The sequence below is a fragment of the Rhinolophus sinicus genome, chromosome 1 (assembly GCF_057876585.1).
Source record: "Rhinolophus sinicus isolate RSI-liver-muscle chromosome 1, RSI-T2T, whole genome shotgun sequence".
In the NCBI taxonomy this organism is placed as follows: domain Eukaryota; kingdom Metazoa; phylum Chordata; class Mammalia; order Chiroptera; family Rhinolophidae; genus Rhinolophus; species Rhinolophus sinicus.
The window spans coordinates 123,688,604-123,703,787 of NC_142501.1; the positions used below are offsets into that span (position 1 = coordinate 123,688,604).

General features: G+C 46.7%; 1 protein-coding gene across 1 annotated transcript; it reads left to right on the plus strand.

Annotated features, from left to right (window-relative positions):
• The first annotated feature begins 10,914 nt into the window (after positions 1-10,914).
• On the plus strand, positions 10,915-12,863 carry PTF1A (pancreas associated transcription factor 1a). Its single transcript, XM_019754163.2, has 2 exons — positions 10,915-11,952; positions 12,330-12,863. Exons 1-2 carry the CDS (start codon positions 11,178-11,180, stop codon positions 12,530-12,532), a joined length of 978 nt encoding a protein of 325 aa, XP_019609722.2. The 5' UTR covers positions 10,915-11,177; the 3' UTR covers positions 12,533-12,863.
• Positions 12,864-15,184: the final 2,321 nt, after the last annotated feature.

The window sequence follows — 15,184 nt, forward strand, 5'->3', positions numbered from 1 at the left end:
CCGGTGCCTGGCTGCCCCTGCCAGCCCTCACTGGTCCCATGTGCCAGGGGTTTCTTACTGATTTTTGAAGATGGCACAAACTAATATCCAGGGTTTATATGAAGAGATCATGAACTCCAAAAGTTTTCTTTAAAATCAGTTCACTAATTTTTTAAAAACGTTCTGCATATATGTTCACATACAGTAGTCACTCCTTATTTGTGGTTTTGCTCTCCACCGTTTGTTTCAGTTACCTGTGGTCAACAGTGGTCCAAAAATATTGAATGGAAAGTTCCAGAAATAAACAATTCGTAAGTTTTAAATTGTGCTCTGTTCTGAGTAGCCATCCCGCTCTGTCCCCTCTGGGACATGGATCATCGCTTTGTCCAGCATCTCCATCCTCTCTATCCGCTACCCACCCCTTAGTCACTTAGTAGTCCTCTCTGTCGTTAGATCAACTGGAGCAGTATGGCAGTGCTGGTGGGCAAAGCGCGCTTATTTTACTTAACAATGGCCTGCAAGCACAAAAATAATGATGCTGGCAATTCAGATATGCCAAAAAGCAGCCAAAGAGTGCCTCCTTTAAGTGAAAAGGTGAGTATAATCGACAAGATATTTTGAGAAACCACATTGCTGTAACTTTTATTACAGTATATTGTTCTAATTGTCCAATATTATTATTAGTTATTGTTGTTAATCTCTTATTGTGCCTAATTTATAAATTAAACTTTAGGTATGTACGTATAGGGAAAAACATAGTATATAGGGTTCCGAACTGTCCCCAGTTTTAGGCATCCACTGAATGTACCCTCTGTGGTTAAGGGGGGAATGTTGTATTTCAAAAACTCGAAAGAGTATGCAATGAAAAATTTTATCCATTAGCCACTCAAAATTCCTTTCTCAATGCAACTAACGTCATCAGTTTCCTCTGTATCCATCTAGAAATATTTGACGCCTACATAAACAAATATACTCATGCATATACATTGTCCTCTTTTTCAAAATGCAAGCGGGAGCATACTAGCCACTCTTGCTTCTTTCACTTAATGATGTATCTTGAAGATCATTTCACATCACTATATAAAAAGCATTCTCATTCTTTTTTATGGCTTCTGAACAGTCCATTATATGGATGTACCAAAATTCACTTAAGGCCCTATGGATGGACATGGAACCACAAAACACCTATAACTGTAAAAAGAAACAAACAGAAAAAAGCCCCAAACACCTGTTTCTATTAAATTCACTTTTTTATGAATTTAATAGAGTAGAGGCCTCAGTGTAGAGGCCAAGACGCAGAAGTCTGGTAACAACGATTTGTGGTGTTTATATTACTAAAGGTCAAACACCTTTCGTAATAACAAGATTGAAGGGCAAAGCTCAGAAGCTTTGCTAGTCACTAGATAAACTCTGGCATGACAGAAACCATTTATTTGGATAATTATATCAGCATTTCATTGTTTCTCCCTCAAAAGATTAATGTTTAACAACAGGAAGTGTAAAGGTGAGAAGGAAAGAGGTGGGTGTACAGAAAATGATGCTGACATCTCCACCCCTTTGTGCTAGAAATACACTAATTTCCACTTGGCTCCATGGTGCCAGCTGTGTCACTCCAGGAGAGTTACTTAGCCTTTCTGAATCTTACTGTATGCAAAGAATAAAAATATCTGCCCAGTTTATCTCACAGTGCTGTGCTAGGAACAAACAAGCCAGTCCCTGTGAAAATCATATTAAATCAGTTATGTTAAGTGTAGAGACAAAGGAGGGGCAGAAAGCTGCTATGTAACATACATGAAATAAGGAGCTCGCCTTAAAACTGGTGTGAACTCTGACCCCTTCTCTTACTGGCCATGCAGTGGTGGATTTAAGGCCAAGCCTCATTTTATTCACAAGTTGAAGTAGGCGGGTAGACTTCAGCTTGCAGAATTATGAGGGTGAATGATAAACATGTGAAAGTCCTCCCAAATGCTCATTCCCATCTTTGCTAACATTAGTCTTATTCCTCCTACCTATCTTAGGACAGAATAAATATAAGGTCTTCAAACCAATTAAGGAGCTCAGAATAGTGAAAAGGAGAATAGGAGGGAAACAAAGAACACCAGACAGAGATCATGATAGCATCTGAAGAAAAGAAAAGTTAATTGAGGATGAAGTAAATACAAGGTCTGACAATTAGGTTCGCACACTCATCCTAGGAAAAGTGCTACGTACCTCATTGCTGAATATCACTACGGTCATCTTCGAAGTACTCCCCCTGGAAAGCTGTGAGCCAACGCTAGTGCCTAGTCCACCCTTCAAAGCAATTTTGGAACTCTTTTTCTGGAATGGCCATCAGATCTGTCATCGTATTACACTTGATGTCCTGAATGTCACCAAAATGTCTTCCTTTCAATATTTCTTTTATCTTCGGGTGAAGAAAGAAGTCATTGGGGGCCAGATCAGGTGAGTAGGGAGGGTGTTCCAATACAGTTATTTGTTTACTGGCTAAAAACGCCCTCACAGACAGTGCCCTGTGAACTGGTGCATTGTCGTGATGAAAGAGCCATGAATTGTTGGTGAAAAGTTCAGGTCATCTAACTTTTTCACGCAGCCTTTTCAGCACTTCCAAATTGTAAACTTGGCTAACTGTCCAGTTGGTACAAATTCATAATGAGTAATCCCTCTGATATCAAACAAGGTTAGCAACATCATTGCAACAAGTTCATGAACTTAATTGTCAGACCTCATACATGAGGAGAGTGGAAGCTAGGCAGGAGCTAGTTCAAGGAAGGCCTTTTGAGCTGAGTCAAGGACAGTCATTTCCAGGATGGAATAAAATGTCACATGATCATAGTGGACCTTCTGAGGAGAAAAATCACCCATAATCTATACAGTGTGACTTGAGGGAAGGGGGGCACAGAGAAAGTCCCATGATCACATATTTAATTTAGCAAACTTTGTCTTACACTGGGAATTGCACCATTCAGTGATTCCTTCCTCAGCACTTCAGGAAGTACAGGCAGGACTCTGGAGAGTCAGGGCTGGAGGCCAGGAAAGTGGTACTTGGAAATCTGAGCCAGTTTACAACAGATCCTCTGCCGACTACATTGCATATCAATATAAATACACATTTTATGTGTGAGTGGAAGCAGGGATGGAATCTGCTCTCAGGAGCCAGTGGAACCAGCTCAGGGCTGAGGTGGATTGAGACTAACAGCAACCTGCTGTGTAACCTTAGGAAGTCACTGAACCTTTCTGGACATCAGACACCTTTCAGCATTAACCCATGATTCTATTTTTCAAATCCTTTCTATGGGTACAGGAATAAAGTGTGGGTTGATAAGGGCACTCAAGTGGGGAGAAGAAAGGTTTCCCAGACTGGGGAAGAAGGGGGAGTAGAAAAAAAAGGAAAACAGACACAAGAGAGGACAAACCAGCCACCTGACATCACCTCTGTGTGAGTGGGGAAGGGGACAATTTGGGCCAGGAGGAATTAACACGGACCCATTCTCAAGTTGGGAGACAAACCAGGAGTACATCCCCAAGTACCTGCTTGCAAGCACTAAATGAGGAGTGGGATGCTGTGGGAGTTTAAGCTCCACAGAAACCTGGTGCCCCCCACAGCACAGAGCACTATGGGAATGGAATGTAGGAAGGGGAAGCTGAAGGATGGAGAGCATGGAGGCCACACTGTTCATTAGTGGGCTCTGCCGGAAATTCACCCTGGGAAAGAGCCAGGGACCTGGACTCCAACCCTCCAGTCATTGTTCCTAGAAGGTGGGAAAAGACTCTCAAAATGTATGATGGGAGATTTGGGGATGGGTTCAACACAGGAAAGATGGCATCTGCCTGCCAGCTGCACAGAAAAGAAGGACTCCTCACAGAGAAAATGCTGACCACCCTCCAGTTCGCCTTCTGAAGCCGCACACCTCGGCCTGCCCCCTAGTATGTCTCTGAGGCCCCAGAGTCACTGTCCCTCCACTGGAGCCCAAGAGTGCAGCCTGTCACTGCAGTATGATCAGTTTGGGAAAAAAGACACGGAGCAACATGGAGACAGAATTTTCTTTCTGAGAAATAGTCAGATCTCCATGAAACTCAGAGCACACTCCTTCAGCAAGAGGATTGTTCACTGTTTGGCTGCAGTTACCAGAATTCTGATGAGATGGTGGCCTGACACATCTCTATTGCCCTGACATTCACTCCCACTTTTCATCCAACTAGCAACTGTTTTCCCACAGGCACACTCAGACTGCCAGGGATTGGAAGTTTACGATGAGTCTCAATTCTGGGCCTGGCAGGTGATCTGGGCTGAAACTCTGAAATTTTGTTGAACATCTGAAGAGAGATCGTGCCTCTGGGATCTATGCATCCCCACAATGAAAAACCTGGCCAGCCCACACGTGTTGTTCTAGAAGAACCTGCTGATGGTCAAGTTTTCTGAGGGGCACTATGATCCCCAAGAGCATCAATCTAGCTGCTTCCTGATGTTTGCTGGGGGAACTGAAGAGCTTACAGTTTTCATATTTCTATCTATACAGTACTTCCTACCACCCGTGGGTTTCCATCATTCCCAGGTACCTTATTAGTTTGGTAGGAGAATAAAGTCATGAGTATGCAAAGGAAATAACCACAATCTAAAGGGACCCAGCAGTCATCATGAGATAAAACAATGAGAGAGAGACAGAGAGAGAGAGAGAGACTGTAAATAATCAGAATAGAAAAGCTTGTAGTGGAATAATAAAAATTAGAGGAGATAGATGAGTATTAGAATAACCAGAACAAAATGTTTTTAAAGCAGAATCAAGGAGATTCTATTATAGATTTACAAAGACTTCCTGAAACTTAAAATAAAAATCTTATGCTTTTTTATACTACACCTACAGACCGGTAGTTCTCATTGTGTGAGGCCTATGAGATAAAAATTATTTTCAAAATCATACTAAGATGTTATTTGTTGACATTTGCACTGATGGAACAAAAATAATTGTGGGTAAAACTGCTGGCACCTTAGGCACCTAAGTGGTACTAGCAGGCGTTGTATTGTTCATGGGGCAAACAAGGGAAGGGAAGCAGCCAGTTTCACATGAGAATGCCCTTGATGAAGCAGTAAAAATTACTAATGTTATCAAAATATCAATTTAATATTATGTGTGTCAAAATGGGAAGTATGTATAAAGCATTTCTAGTGAATACCAAAATATGATGGTTTGTTGAGAAAAAGTACTTGTACAAGTAGTTTGAGTTGTAGGATGAATTAGTTGTTTTTTTCAAGGAACACCATTTTTTCTTGAAAGTCAACAGACATACCACAGTAATTCAGATTTGAGTATCTGGCAGATATTTTCTCAAAAAAATGAATGAAGTGGAATCTGTCACTTCAAGGAAACTAGCTGACAGTATTTGTTGCCAATGGTAACATACTAGCTTTCAAGAGAAAAATGAGATTTTGGAAAACGTGTACACACCTCCATAAGCCTGACATCATCCTAATATTTAAGACTTTTTGATGATATCAATGGTAATATTAATAAATTTGATTTATTGATGTTATATAATGAAATGTATCAACATTTGAAAGATCTACATAATTCAGAGAGCTAGTATTTTTTAAATGACTGATATATGATGCTATGAAATCATGCATAGGTAATCAAAAATTTTAAGGTGCAAAATAGATCATGCGATTTTAATGTAATAGAATACAAAACGTTCACTGCTAAGGTTTCAGATTCTACATTTGAACTATTCTTTAAGAAACCTGCATTTCTCAACTTCTGGTGTAGTATCAAAGATTATCCACATTTATCTGAAAAAGTATTAAAATACTCCTCCCTTTTCGAACTACATATCTGTGTGATGCTTGATTTTCTTCATATATGTCAACCAAAACAAAATATTATGAAAGATTGAATAAAGAAGCAGATGTGGCAATCCAACTGTCTTCTATGAAGAAATTCGTAAAAAATGTAAAACCATGTTACTCTTCTAGTTTTTTGTTTTGAAAAACATAGTAAGTTTTCATAAAAAAAAAATCTTATGCTTTTTAAATTTAAAAACTGAGGGGATGAATTAAGGAGAGATTAGTCACTACAGAGATAAGAATTAGTAGCTTGAAGGGTCAAGTGGAAGACACATTTCAAAACAGCAAAAATATAAAGAGAATGAGATCATGAGGAAAAAGATAAGAAACATGGAGGGCAGCATCAGGAATTCTAAGATGTGAAGAATAAGGATTCCAAAAAGGAAAAAAAAAAGGAACAGACAGAAGGAAACATAATAATGAAAGGAATAATTGAGAAAAATAACATTGGAGTAAAAAAACAAAGACTTGCATATTCGGATCAAAAATTCCCAAGCAGAATTGATTTCCATAGTTGAAGACTGGAGGTGAGAGGGAGAGGGAGATAAAATAGGCTGGTGGACACTGATTTTTTCATTCTGCTCTTGGTCGTACCTCTTTTGGAAGTACATAGTACTTTTTGTTGTGTGATGGAGGCACCTTGATATTTCCTGATGATGCCATTATCGTCACACCTTAAACTTTTCATGTGACATGTCAGCCCTTGTTTCATTGGCTTCAGGCCATAAATCTTATTTCATATTTATAGACTGTATCAGGAGGCAGTGGGTAAATATGTATGAGTACAGTTAGAAAATAGCAAGCAAATAACAAAAGATACTAGAAAAGGGAGCCTGGGCATAAACTGTCTATGTTTCAGTAGTGAAGCAATCTAGTACAACAAGGAGAGTGGTCTATAAGAATTAACAGAACCATTAGCCCCACTGAAGTAACTTTCGCACTTCTGTCTATTACATTGTTCCATATTGTTGATGGTCTTAAGAAACTTGTTTTCGTCTTATGAAAAAAGGCATGAAGAAAGCAAATGTAAGTGTACTGATGACGTGCTAAAAGCTTTCCTATGTAGCATCATGTATGCTATGGCTTGAATTGTTTTTCCCCAAAATGTATACGAGTATGTTCTAACCCTCAGTAGCTGAGAACAAGACCACATTTGGGAAGGGGGTTATTATAGATTTAATTAAGACAAGGTCATTAGGGTGGGCCTTAATTATAATATGATTGGTGTCTTCAAAGAAAGGAAATATGAATACAGATACAAACACAGGGAGAATATAATGTGATGATGAAGCTAGAGATTGGGTGGTGCCTATACAAGTCCAGGAACACCAAAGACTACTGGGGAGCCACCAGAAGCTAAGGGAGAGGCATGGAACAGATACTCCTTCACGTCTCCAGAAAGAACTAATTCTGCTGACGCCTTGATTTTGGACTTCTAGCCTCCAGAACTATGAGGCAATACATTTCTGTTGTTTATGCCACCCAGTTTGTGGTACTCTGTTATGGCAGGCTTAGCAAACAAATACAAAGTATAAGAATTTTAAAAAGCATATAAAACCAGAGGGTAAGGGGGGAGGAGGTTGGTAGATGAGGGTAAAGGGGATCAAATATGTGGTGATGGAAATAGAACTGACTCTGGGTGGTGAACACACAATGTGATAAATAGATGATGCATTACAGAATTGTTCACCTAAAATCTATGTAACTTTACTAACCATTGTCACCCCAATAAACTTGAACAAAAAAAGCAAAAAAAAAAAAAAAATGTATGATGGGAAACAAATGAACAAATATTCAGGTCCTTGAGACTCCTGGCAGGGAGTGAGGCAGGGAGGGAAAAGGGTGGGGGGAGAGAGAGGAAAAAAAAAGAGAGAGAGAGAAAGAGAGAGAGAGAGAGAGAGAGAGAGAGAGAGAGAGAGAGAAAGAGAGAGAGAGAGAGAGAGAGAGAAAGAGGTGCACCAAAGATTCCTCGATGCTCAGTGGCCTTGCCAGAAGTTCACCTGGAACTGAACACCTTGGAGATGGCATGAGGCTTCCCAGCAGCCCCCGAAGGTGTGGTGAAAGTCCACTGGCCCCAGGAAAAGAGGTGGCACTGTGAGCCTCTTTTGAAAGACTTGAAAAAATCTCGAGGCCTCGCCAGGATTTGGCACTAAAAAGAACCAAGCACTCCTGCCATTGCCCACCTTAGGGGATAATGTTAGTTTATAATGAGGCAGGGGTTCTTTAGAAGCTTAGGGGACATCTTTCCTAAGGACAGAGGGTGGAGAGGCTTGCAGTTCTGTCTTGCTCTTCATGAAGTACCTGGAACCTTTTGATCTTGTCCCTTCTCCATGCCCCTCTCTGCCCAGAAGATCTAGGAAGTAAGGAGGGTGGGACTGGAATGAGAGTTTGGGCCTCTATCCTGGCAAGCCCAGCCATCTCCTTGTCCAACCTGTTGCTTCGAGAGTCAGAGGGCAGCCATCCACATTGTTGTGACCTCCAGTGACCCAGAGAAAATGCCCTTTATTAGCAGCAAAGTCTTTCTTCTTTTTATTAGAGAAGAGAATGGCCTTGTCTTGCTTAAGGACAGGTGTGTGTGTGTGTGTGTGTGTGTGTGTGTGTGTGTGTGCACGCGTGCATGCTCACACCAGTATCCCAGTATCAGTCAGTGTCTGCAGGCCTAGCCCTCATTTCCCAATAGGACCAGTCTGCAGACAGCCAGCAAAACCCTAAGGGGGGGAAATGGCAGGGGTGTGAAGAGAGAGAGTGAGGGGGGTCATGTCTGGAATAAGTGAGTGTCTTCTCCTTCCTCCTACCCTATGCTTATGCAGCCTCAGGAGCTGCCCAGAACCTCCATGCTAGCTCTGCCCAACCTCATAGGACAATAAGGTTTCCCACCAGAAGTGGACTTCCCATTAGTTCACCTGGGTGCCCAAGGAACGTTTCTGTCCTCTTCCAGGAACTCATCAAACATATGTAAGATGATTTTCATTGGAAGCTGTTAAAAGCACAATGGGTAAAAAGATCCCCATATACATGCTCACTGACTCCCATGTCCCCTATCCACCCCCCCACACACACTCACATACACATACACATACACATACACATGTCCATGACACAAATACACTTTCTCAAGAGACACCTAGATCTATCAGAGAAGGCCTCTCAGACTCTGTAAGAGAGCCTTCATAGGCTGGAATCCAGTTTTTCCGTCACAGCATGGTCATCCATATTTTGGACAAGGCATTGAAGCCTGGTTATTTGTTACTCTTCCAAGTCGTCAGATTGTCCCGAGTGCACGTTTCACATGGTTTTAGTCTTAACCAAGTGAGGGAATAGGAGGAAGTAATTTTCAATGTAAAGAGAATTGGGGGCACACTACCAGCTGGCCAGTGGTCTTGACCTCCCTCCCCCTGGTCTTGACACCCTCCCCCCACAGCCCCACACACAAAAGTTTCCTTCTCTTTGAGGTGAGAAGGATAAATCTAAATTTGGGACATTGGGGGGAGGCTCTGACACAGGGAACTTGTCCACATTTACATCGGTTTAAAGATAATCACCTCACGACAAAGTGGCGTGGGCTAAGAAGCTAACACATGAAAGAATTTGCTGAAAAATAGTAAGTCTTTGGGTTAAAATTGTCTGGGGTTCTTGCCAGTTCAAGGTTGGTTAATCTCTGATCTTATATATCTTTTGCTCTTAACTGTTTGGTCTTAGAATTCAATTAAATATAGTGTAATGTCTAAAACCAAGAAGCTTGCTTAAATTGCAGTTCTTAAGAGGCATGAACTTGGATGTTGGGAGGAGTCTGAACACCCACTAGAAGCCTCTGGTGGGACAGGGTGTGAAAAAGGAAGATGCTGACCCAGGGAGACATGCCTCTCAGTCCGCTATTGAGACAACACGCGCCATCCGCAGCACTTCTTAACTCTCCATGGGTGGAAGCTGGAGCCAGAAATTGCCCTGACCTTGAAAGTATTTCTTTGTTGCTCTTAAACTGAGGAATTTGTGTTGCATCGAGCCTGCGATAAAGTGTGTCTTGGGGCAGAGCGCTTACGTGTGTGTGTGTGTGTGTTGTTGTTGTTGTTGTTGTTTTTAAGGTCAAAAAAGAAAAGAAAAAAAATTCAAGGATAGTTCCGGTGGCGTCAGAAAGGTGAGAGGCTCAGGCTTTGAGAACGGTCACACTCTGCCCTTTAACGTCTACGCCCTCCCTCTGGACTGCTCCGGAGCAGACAATTCAATTGACTTCTTTTGTATCGGGTTTTACTGCTGCGAACCCCTAGGGTCTCGATTTGCTCTCCGAAGAAACGTGCCCCACTGAGCTGTCCTCCGAGGCAGCCCCTCCTGTGGCCCCATTTCTTTCCCGGGGAGGGGTAAGGGAGGGGAGGCCCACCCCAAAGCCGGCGTCGCCGCGGACAGGCGCCCGCACCAGAGTCAGGCTCCGGAGCAGCTGCCCGCAGGCGCGCACCCCGGGCCCCTGCGCGCAGCGTCTGGAACGCCTTGGGAGCAGGAGCACGTCACCTTCCAACCCCACCCGCTCACTGTGCCAACTTTACAAGAGTCCTTTAAAGGTCCGGGAAAGAGAGTGATAGAAGCCCGGAACCGAACTCAGGCCAGAAGCCCGCCCTCGCCCGTGGTATGGGGATGGAGAAATGCCCCAACCCGGACCGCCCAGACTGTTGGCAGTTTCTGCGCCCACCGCTGAGGAGGAGCGAGCTCCGTGGGTCATCCACTAACGCCGTCTGGGCCACTGCCCGGTACCACTAGGGCCTTTTGTAGCTGCGCGATGACGCCGCGCGTTGCTGCCCCAGCTCTGGGGAGGGAGGGCCCAGCTTTGCGCTTCGCGCGCAGGCAGGCGGCAGGGCTGCAAGCGCCCTGGAGCCACGAGCGCCGCAGGTACTCGCGGGAGGAACCGGCGGAGAGGAGCAGGAGGAGCCCCGGGCCGCGCCGGCCCCGCCTCCTCTCTGCCCTAGGAGCTCCCACCGCTAGGAGAGCCTCCCCAGCCCCCGCGCGGCAGGCCGGGCCCCCGTGCCTCCTCCCCGCCGGCACCCCGCACTCGGTGATTGGCTGGCGCCGCGGGTCCCTGGCACGCGCCTGTGGATGTAGTTATAAGAATCCTCGCGTGCCGGCCCTCAGCTGCAGCAAGTCGGCCACAGCCCTCCCCACCGCTGCGCGGGCGCCGCCAGAGCGCAGCAGCCGCAGCACTCCAGGGAGGCCGGGGGTGGGAAGCGGGCGGGCCAGCCCCACTGCCTCCCGCGCAGGACCCAGGAGAAAGGGAGGGAGAAGGCTGCCAGACGAGCAAGAACTGCAACGTCAAACTTCTAGAGAACCATCTCAGGCCACCAGTCCCTCCCTCGGGCCCACGGCAGCGCAGAGCATGGACGCCGTGCTGCTAGAGCACTTCCCCGGGGGCCTGGACGCCTTCCCGTCTCCTTACTTTGACGAGGAGGACTTCTTCACCGACCAGTCCTCTCGGGACCCTCTGGAAGACGGCGATGAGTTGCTGGCGGAAGAGCAGGCCGAGGTGGAGTTCCTCAGTCACCAGCTGCACGAATATTGCTACCGCGACGGGGCGTGCCTGCTGTTGCAGCCCGCGCCTTCAGCTGCCCCGCTCGCGCTCGCCCCGCCGCCCTCCGGGGGGCCAGGGGAGCCCGACGACGGCGGCGGCGGCTACTGCCTCGAGGCGGGGGCGCCCCCCGGCGGTTTCCCTTACTCGCCGGGCTCGCCGCCGTCGTGCCTGGCCTACCCGTGCGCCGGGGCGGCCGTGCTGTCCCCGGGGGCCCGGCTACGCGGCCTGAGCGGAGCGGCGGCCGCGCGAAGGCGGCGGCGGGTGCGCTCGGAGGCCGAGCTGCAGCAGCTGCGACAGGCTGCCAACGTGCGCGAGCGGCGGCGCATGCAGTCCATCAACGACGCCTTCGAGGGTCTGCGCTCGCACATTCCCACGCTGCCCTACGAGAAGCGCCTCTCTAAGGTGGACACGCTGCGCCTGGCCATAGGTTACATCAATTTTCTCAGCGAGCTGGTGCAGGCCGACCTGCCCCTGCGCGGCGGCGGCGCCGGTGTTGGCGGGGGACCCGGCGGCGGCGGCCGCCTGGGCGGGGACAGCCCTGGCAGCCAGGCCCACAAGGTCATCATCTGCCATCGGGGCACGCGTAAGTGCGTCCGCATTCCAGCTCGGAAAGACGGGGGTGGGCATGGGAAGGTCCTGGAGGGACTAGATGAACAGACCGACAAGCCGTCCAACGGATAGATGGTCCGTGGGCACCGGCGACCTTGAGCTCGAGCTGGCGTTTCTCAGATTTTTTCTGCCACTTTGACCGCAGCTCAGAGGGAAGGCCTCGATGGACTTGCAGCTCCTGGGGTTCCGGGGAGGGGGTGCTGGGGGCTTGAGGGGTGGAGGAAGAGTGTCATTCCAATGTAACCTAAGACGCCTATCGAGGTGCTGGGGAGGAAATCTTAAAGAACCGGAGGGCTCCACTGGGAGTAGAGTTGGACATTCACAGTCTGTTTTCTCTTTTCACTTCCTCAGGGTCCCCCTCTCCCAGCGACCCGGATTATGGCCTCCCTCCCCTTGCAGGACACTCTCTTTCATGGACTGATGAAAAGCAACTGAAAGAACAAAATATTATCCGAACAGCCAAAGTGTGGACCCCAGAGGACCCCAGAAAACTCAACAGCAAATCTTCCTTCAACAACATAGAAAATGAACCGCCCTTTGAGTTTGTGTCCTGAGAAATCCCAGACTTGCCTGAGGATCTGATTATGTCTCTGTGCATATTGTACATGTAAATATTTATAATGTAAATGTAATTTAAGAATCACATTTTTCTAATGGCAATCAACTGTTATTTATCTATTTATTATGCTATCAAGTTAATGAAATTGATGATCTTTTTAAATATATAATTTATATAATTTATCCTGATTTTCTAAAAATATGCAATAGCCTATGATTTCCCCCAGCACCTTTGGCAGAACTTTGCATTGTTGGAAGAACTCTGGCCAGAAAACTTCATGATAATTTATTGTCAGATGTGGTTTATTTCTAAGCGATGTTAATAAATGTTATTTACACATTTTCCTGAAAGTTGTTTAATACATGATGAGGGTAGTAGCTCTATCTCTAAAAAGAATTAACCCACTCTGGTAACTAGACCAGAGACTCAAAATGCAGCTACCTAGTAAGAAACCACATTTTAATAAGATTTAGCTTAAAAGGAGGGCGTTAGAGGGTGAAGGATGTCCAACTCTATTCCCAGTGCTCAGCTCTCTTAAGAGCAACCTTCATCTGCACCGCCTGCCCTAAATAGTGACTTGCCTGTATTTTTAGCCTAGCTTCCAAACACCCTATGCGGCAAGTAGGTCGTGCTGTCTTTAGTATTTCCATTTTTCGGAGAGGAAAAGCTGAGGCTCCGAGACGATGTTTGCCTTACCCAAGGTCACCGACCCTGCCTAATTATAGTGTACGAAGTGAATGCTCTGTGTGCGGTGGGAACAGGAGGCTAGTTTCTGGCATGACCTAGGGAAGGGGTCTTTCTGCTTTCGTGGGCTGTACAGAAAGGGCTGCTCTTGAGCTGCCCTGTGGCCTATCCCTTCTGCAGCATCAGGTACATGGAACTCTGACGTAACCTCTTAAAGGAGATGGGGCAGGGGACGGTGGGTGCTGAGACCGGAAGATCCCTCGGATGCCTCCCAACAAAATCCAGGGTCTTTTAGGTGGGTGAGAAGGACCATGTCCTCTCCTTCATCCACTTCTGCAAAGGCTTATTTCTAAAACTGATTGCATTTTGCCTCCGACAGAATCTCGTCTTCCTTGGCAAACCGACTGGGGAGAAGGCCAGCCTCGAGCGGAGGGCGCAGGTTCGCCCCCTAGCGACCGGGAGAAACTCGAGGGCGCGGCTGGGGTAGCTCAGCCGGAAGCCCTGGAAACCCCGTCTGCCGCGACTCTCCTCCGCTACCACGCTTTCCCTGCATTCCCGGAGTCTGTCGGAGCTCCGGCTTGCGGCGGCTGAGCGGGGACCCGCGCGCGCTCTGACGCCGTGGGAGTGAAGGGAAGGCGCAGAACGGGGTCACGCGCGGGAGGCGCGCGCTTTCCCGCGGAACCGCCGTTCCCGCACGACGCAGCCCCAGGCCCGGCGATGGGCTACTCCGCCCTGGCCCCGGCCTAGTCCTGCTAGGTACAATCAGGAACTCCCCGGTACCCGTGGCCCTGCTGAAGGACAATATGTCGGCAGCATGCTAATTGCTTTAACCTAGTTTCAGACCCACCGAGGGGTTCCCCGCGCACCGCGGGTGCCATGGATGTCGTCCAAGAGCAATTAAAGCAAGGCCGCAAGCCCGACCCCGCAGCGCGGCCCAGTCAGACACGCGGAGATTCTGGGTCGCGAAGCGCCGAGGAGGCTCTTTGCCGTGGACCCTCTTACCCCTTTCAGCCTTCGCGGCCTTCCCCTAAAAGATGGAGATTTCACACTGGAGAGAATTTGGGAAGGAGAGAAAATAATTCGATGTTGACCTGTATTAGGGCCTCATTAAACACGAAAGTTGCTTTTGCACAAATGCTTCTATCAGGCATGTAATCTCATTACACTCATTAGAAAGTCAAATGTTAGGCAGACTTCTAATTATAAGTTATGTAAGTATTGTACCATTTCCTTGGGCTGTGTAGACCTACGTTTCAATTGGATTGGGTAATGTGGCACTCGGCAGTTAAAACACTACAATCATTGTGATGTGGCACCTTTTATTTTGTGTGCCACTTTTTTTGTGATTCAATGCTTCAACACATCCTTTAGTGCGGTGCAGATGAAGCGGAAGAGCCGGGCTGAGCCTGTAAAACACCAGGGTCTCTATCTTGTCACTCTTCTGTCCTCACTTGGCAAGTCCCTTTAAACACAACCTTCAAAGAGACTGACAGCTTCTTTTTATTTACTCATAATCTATTCATTCTAGTGCAGCAATTCTTTAAAAAATGCGGCAGTAAAAGCAGAACAAACGTATCATTTCAGAGTCTCCTTTGGCGTCAGACAGGACTGAGCTGCACTTGGTGCTCCTTGTGGCAGCGCCAGGCTGGAAAGCCTCTGGCCTGGGGCATCTATGGCCAGTAAATACAGCAGCCTGACACTGGAAGGACCAGTGTAAGGGCAGTTTGCATGACTGGTTGATTCAGAGTTCTTCTAAGTTGACACTTTTCTTCCAACTTAAAAAAAAAAAATGTGTATGAAAATAGTTGACATTTATCAATTATCCTGGATGACTATGGAGGCCCTTTGCTCAGCCTTCCTTTTCTGAACACTTGTCAGTCCCTGTGCTGAAACCCAGCCTGGGACCACCAGGGCAAAGAGTTTAGTCCTCCCTGGCTGCCCTTGTCCATTTAGCATAATAAAG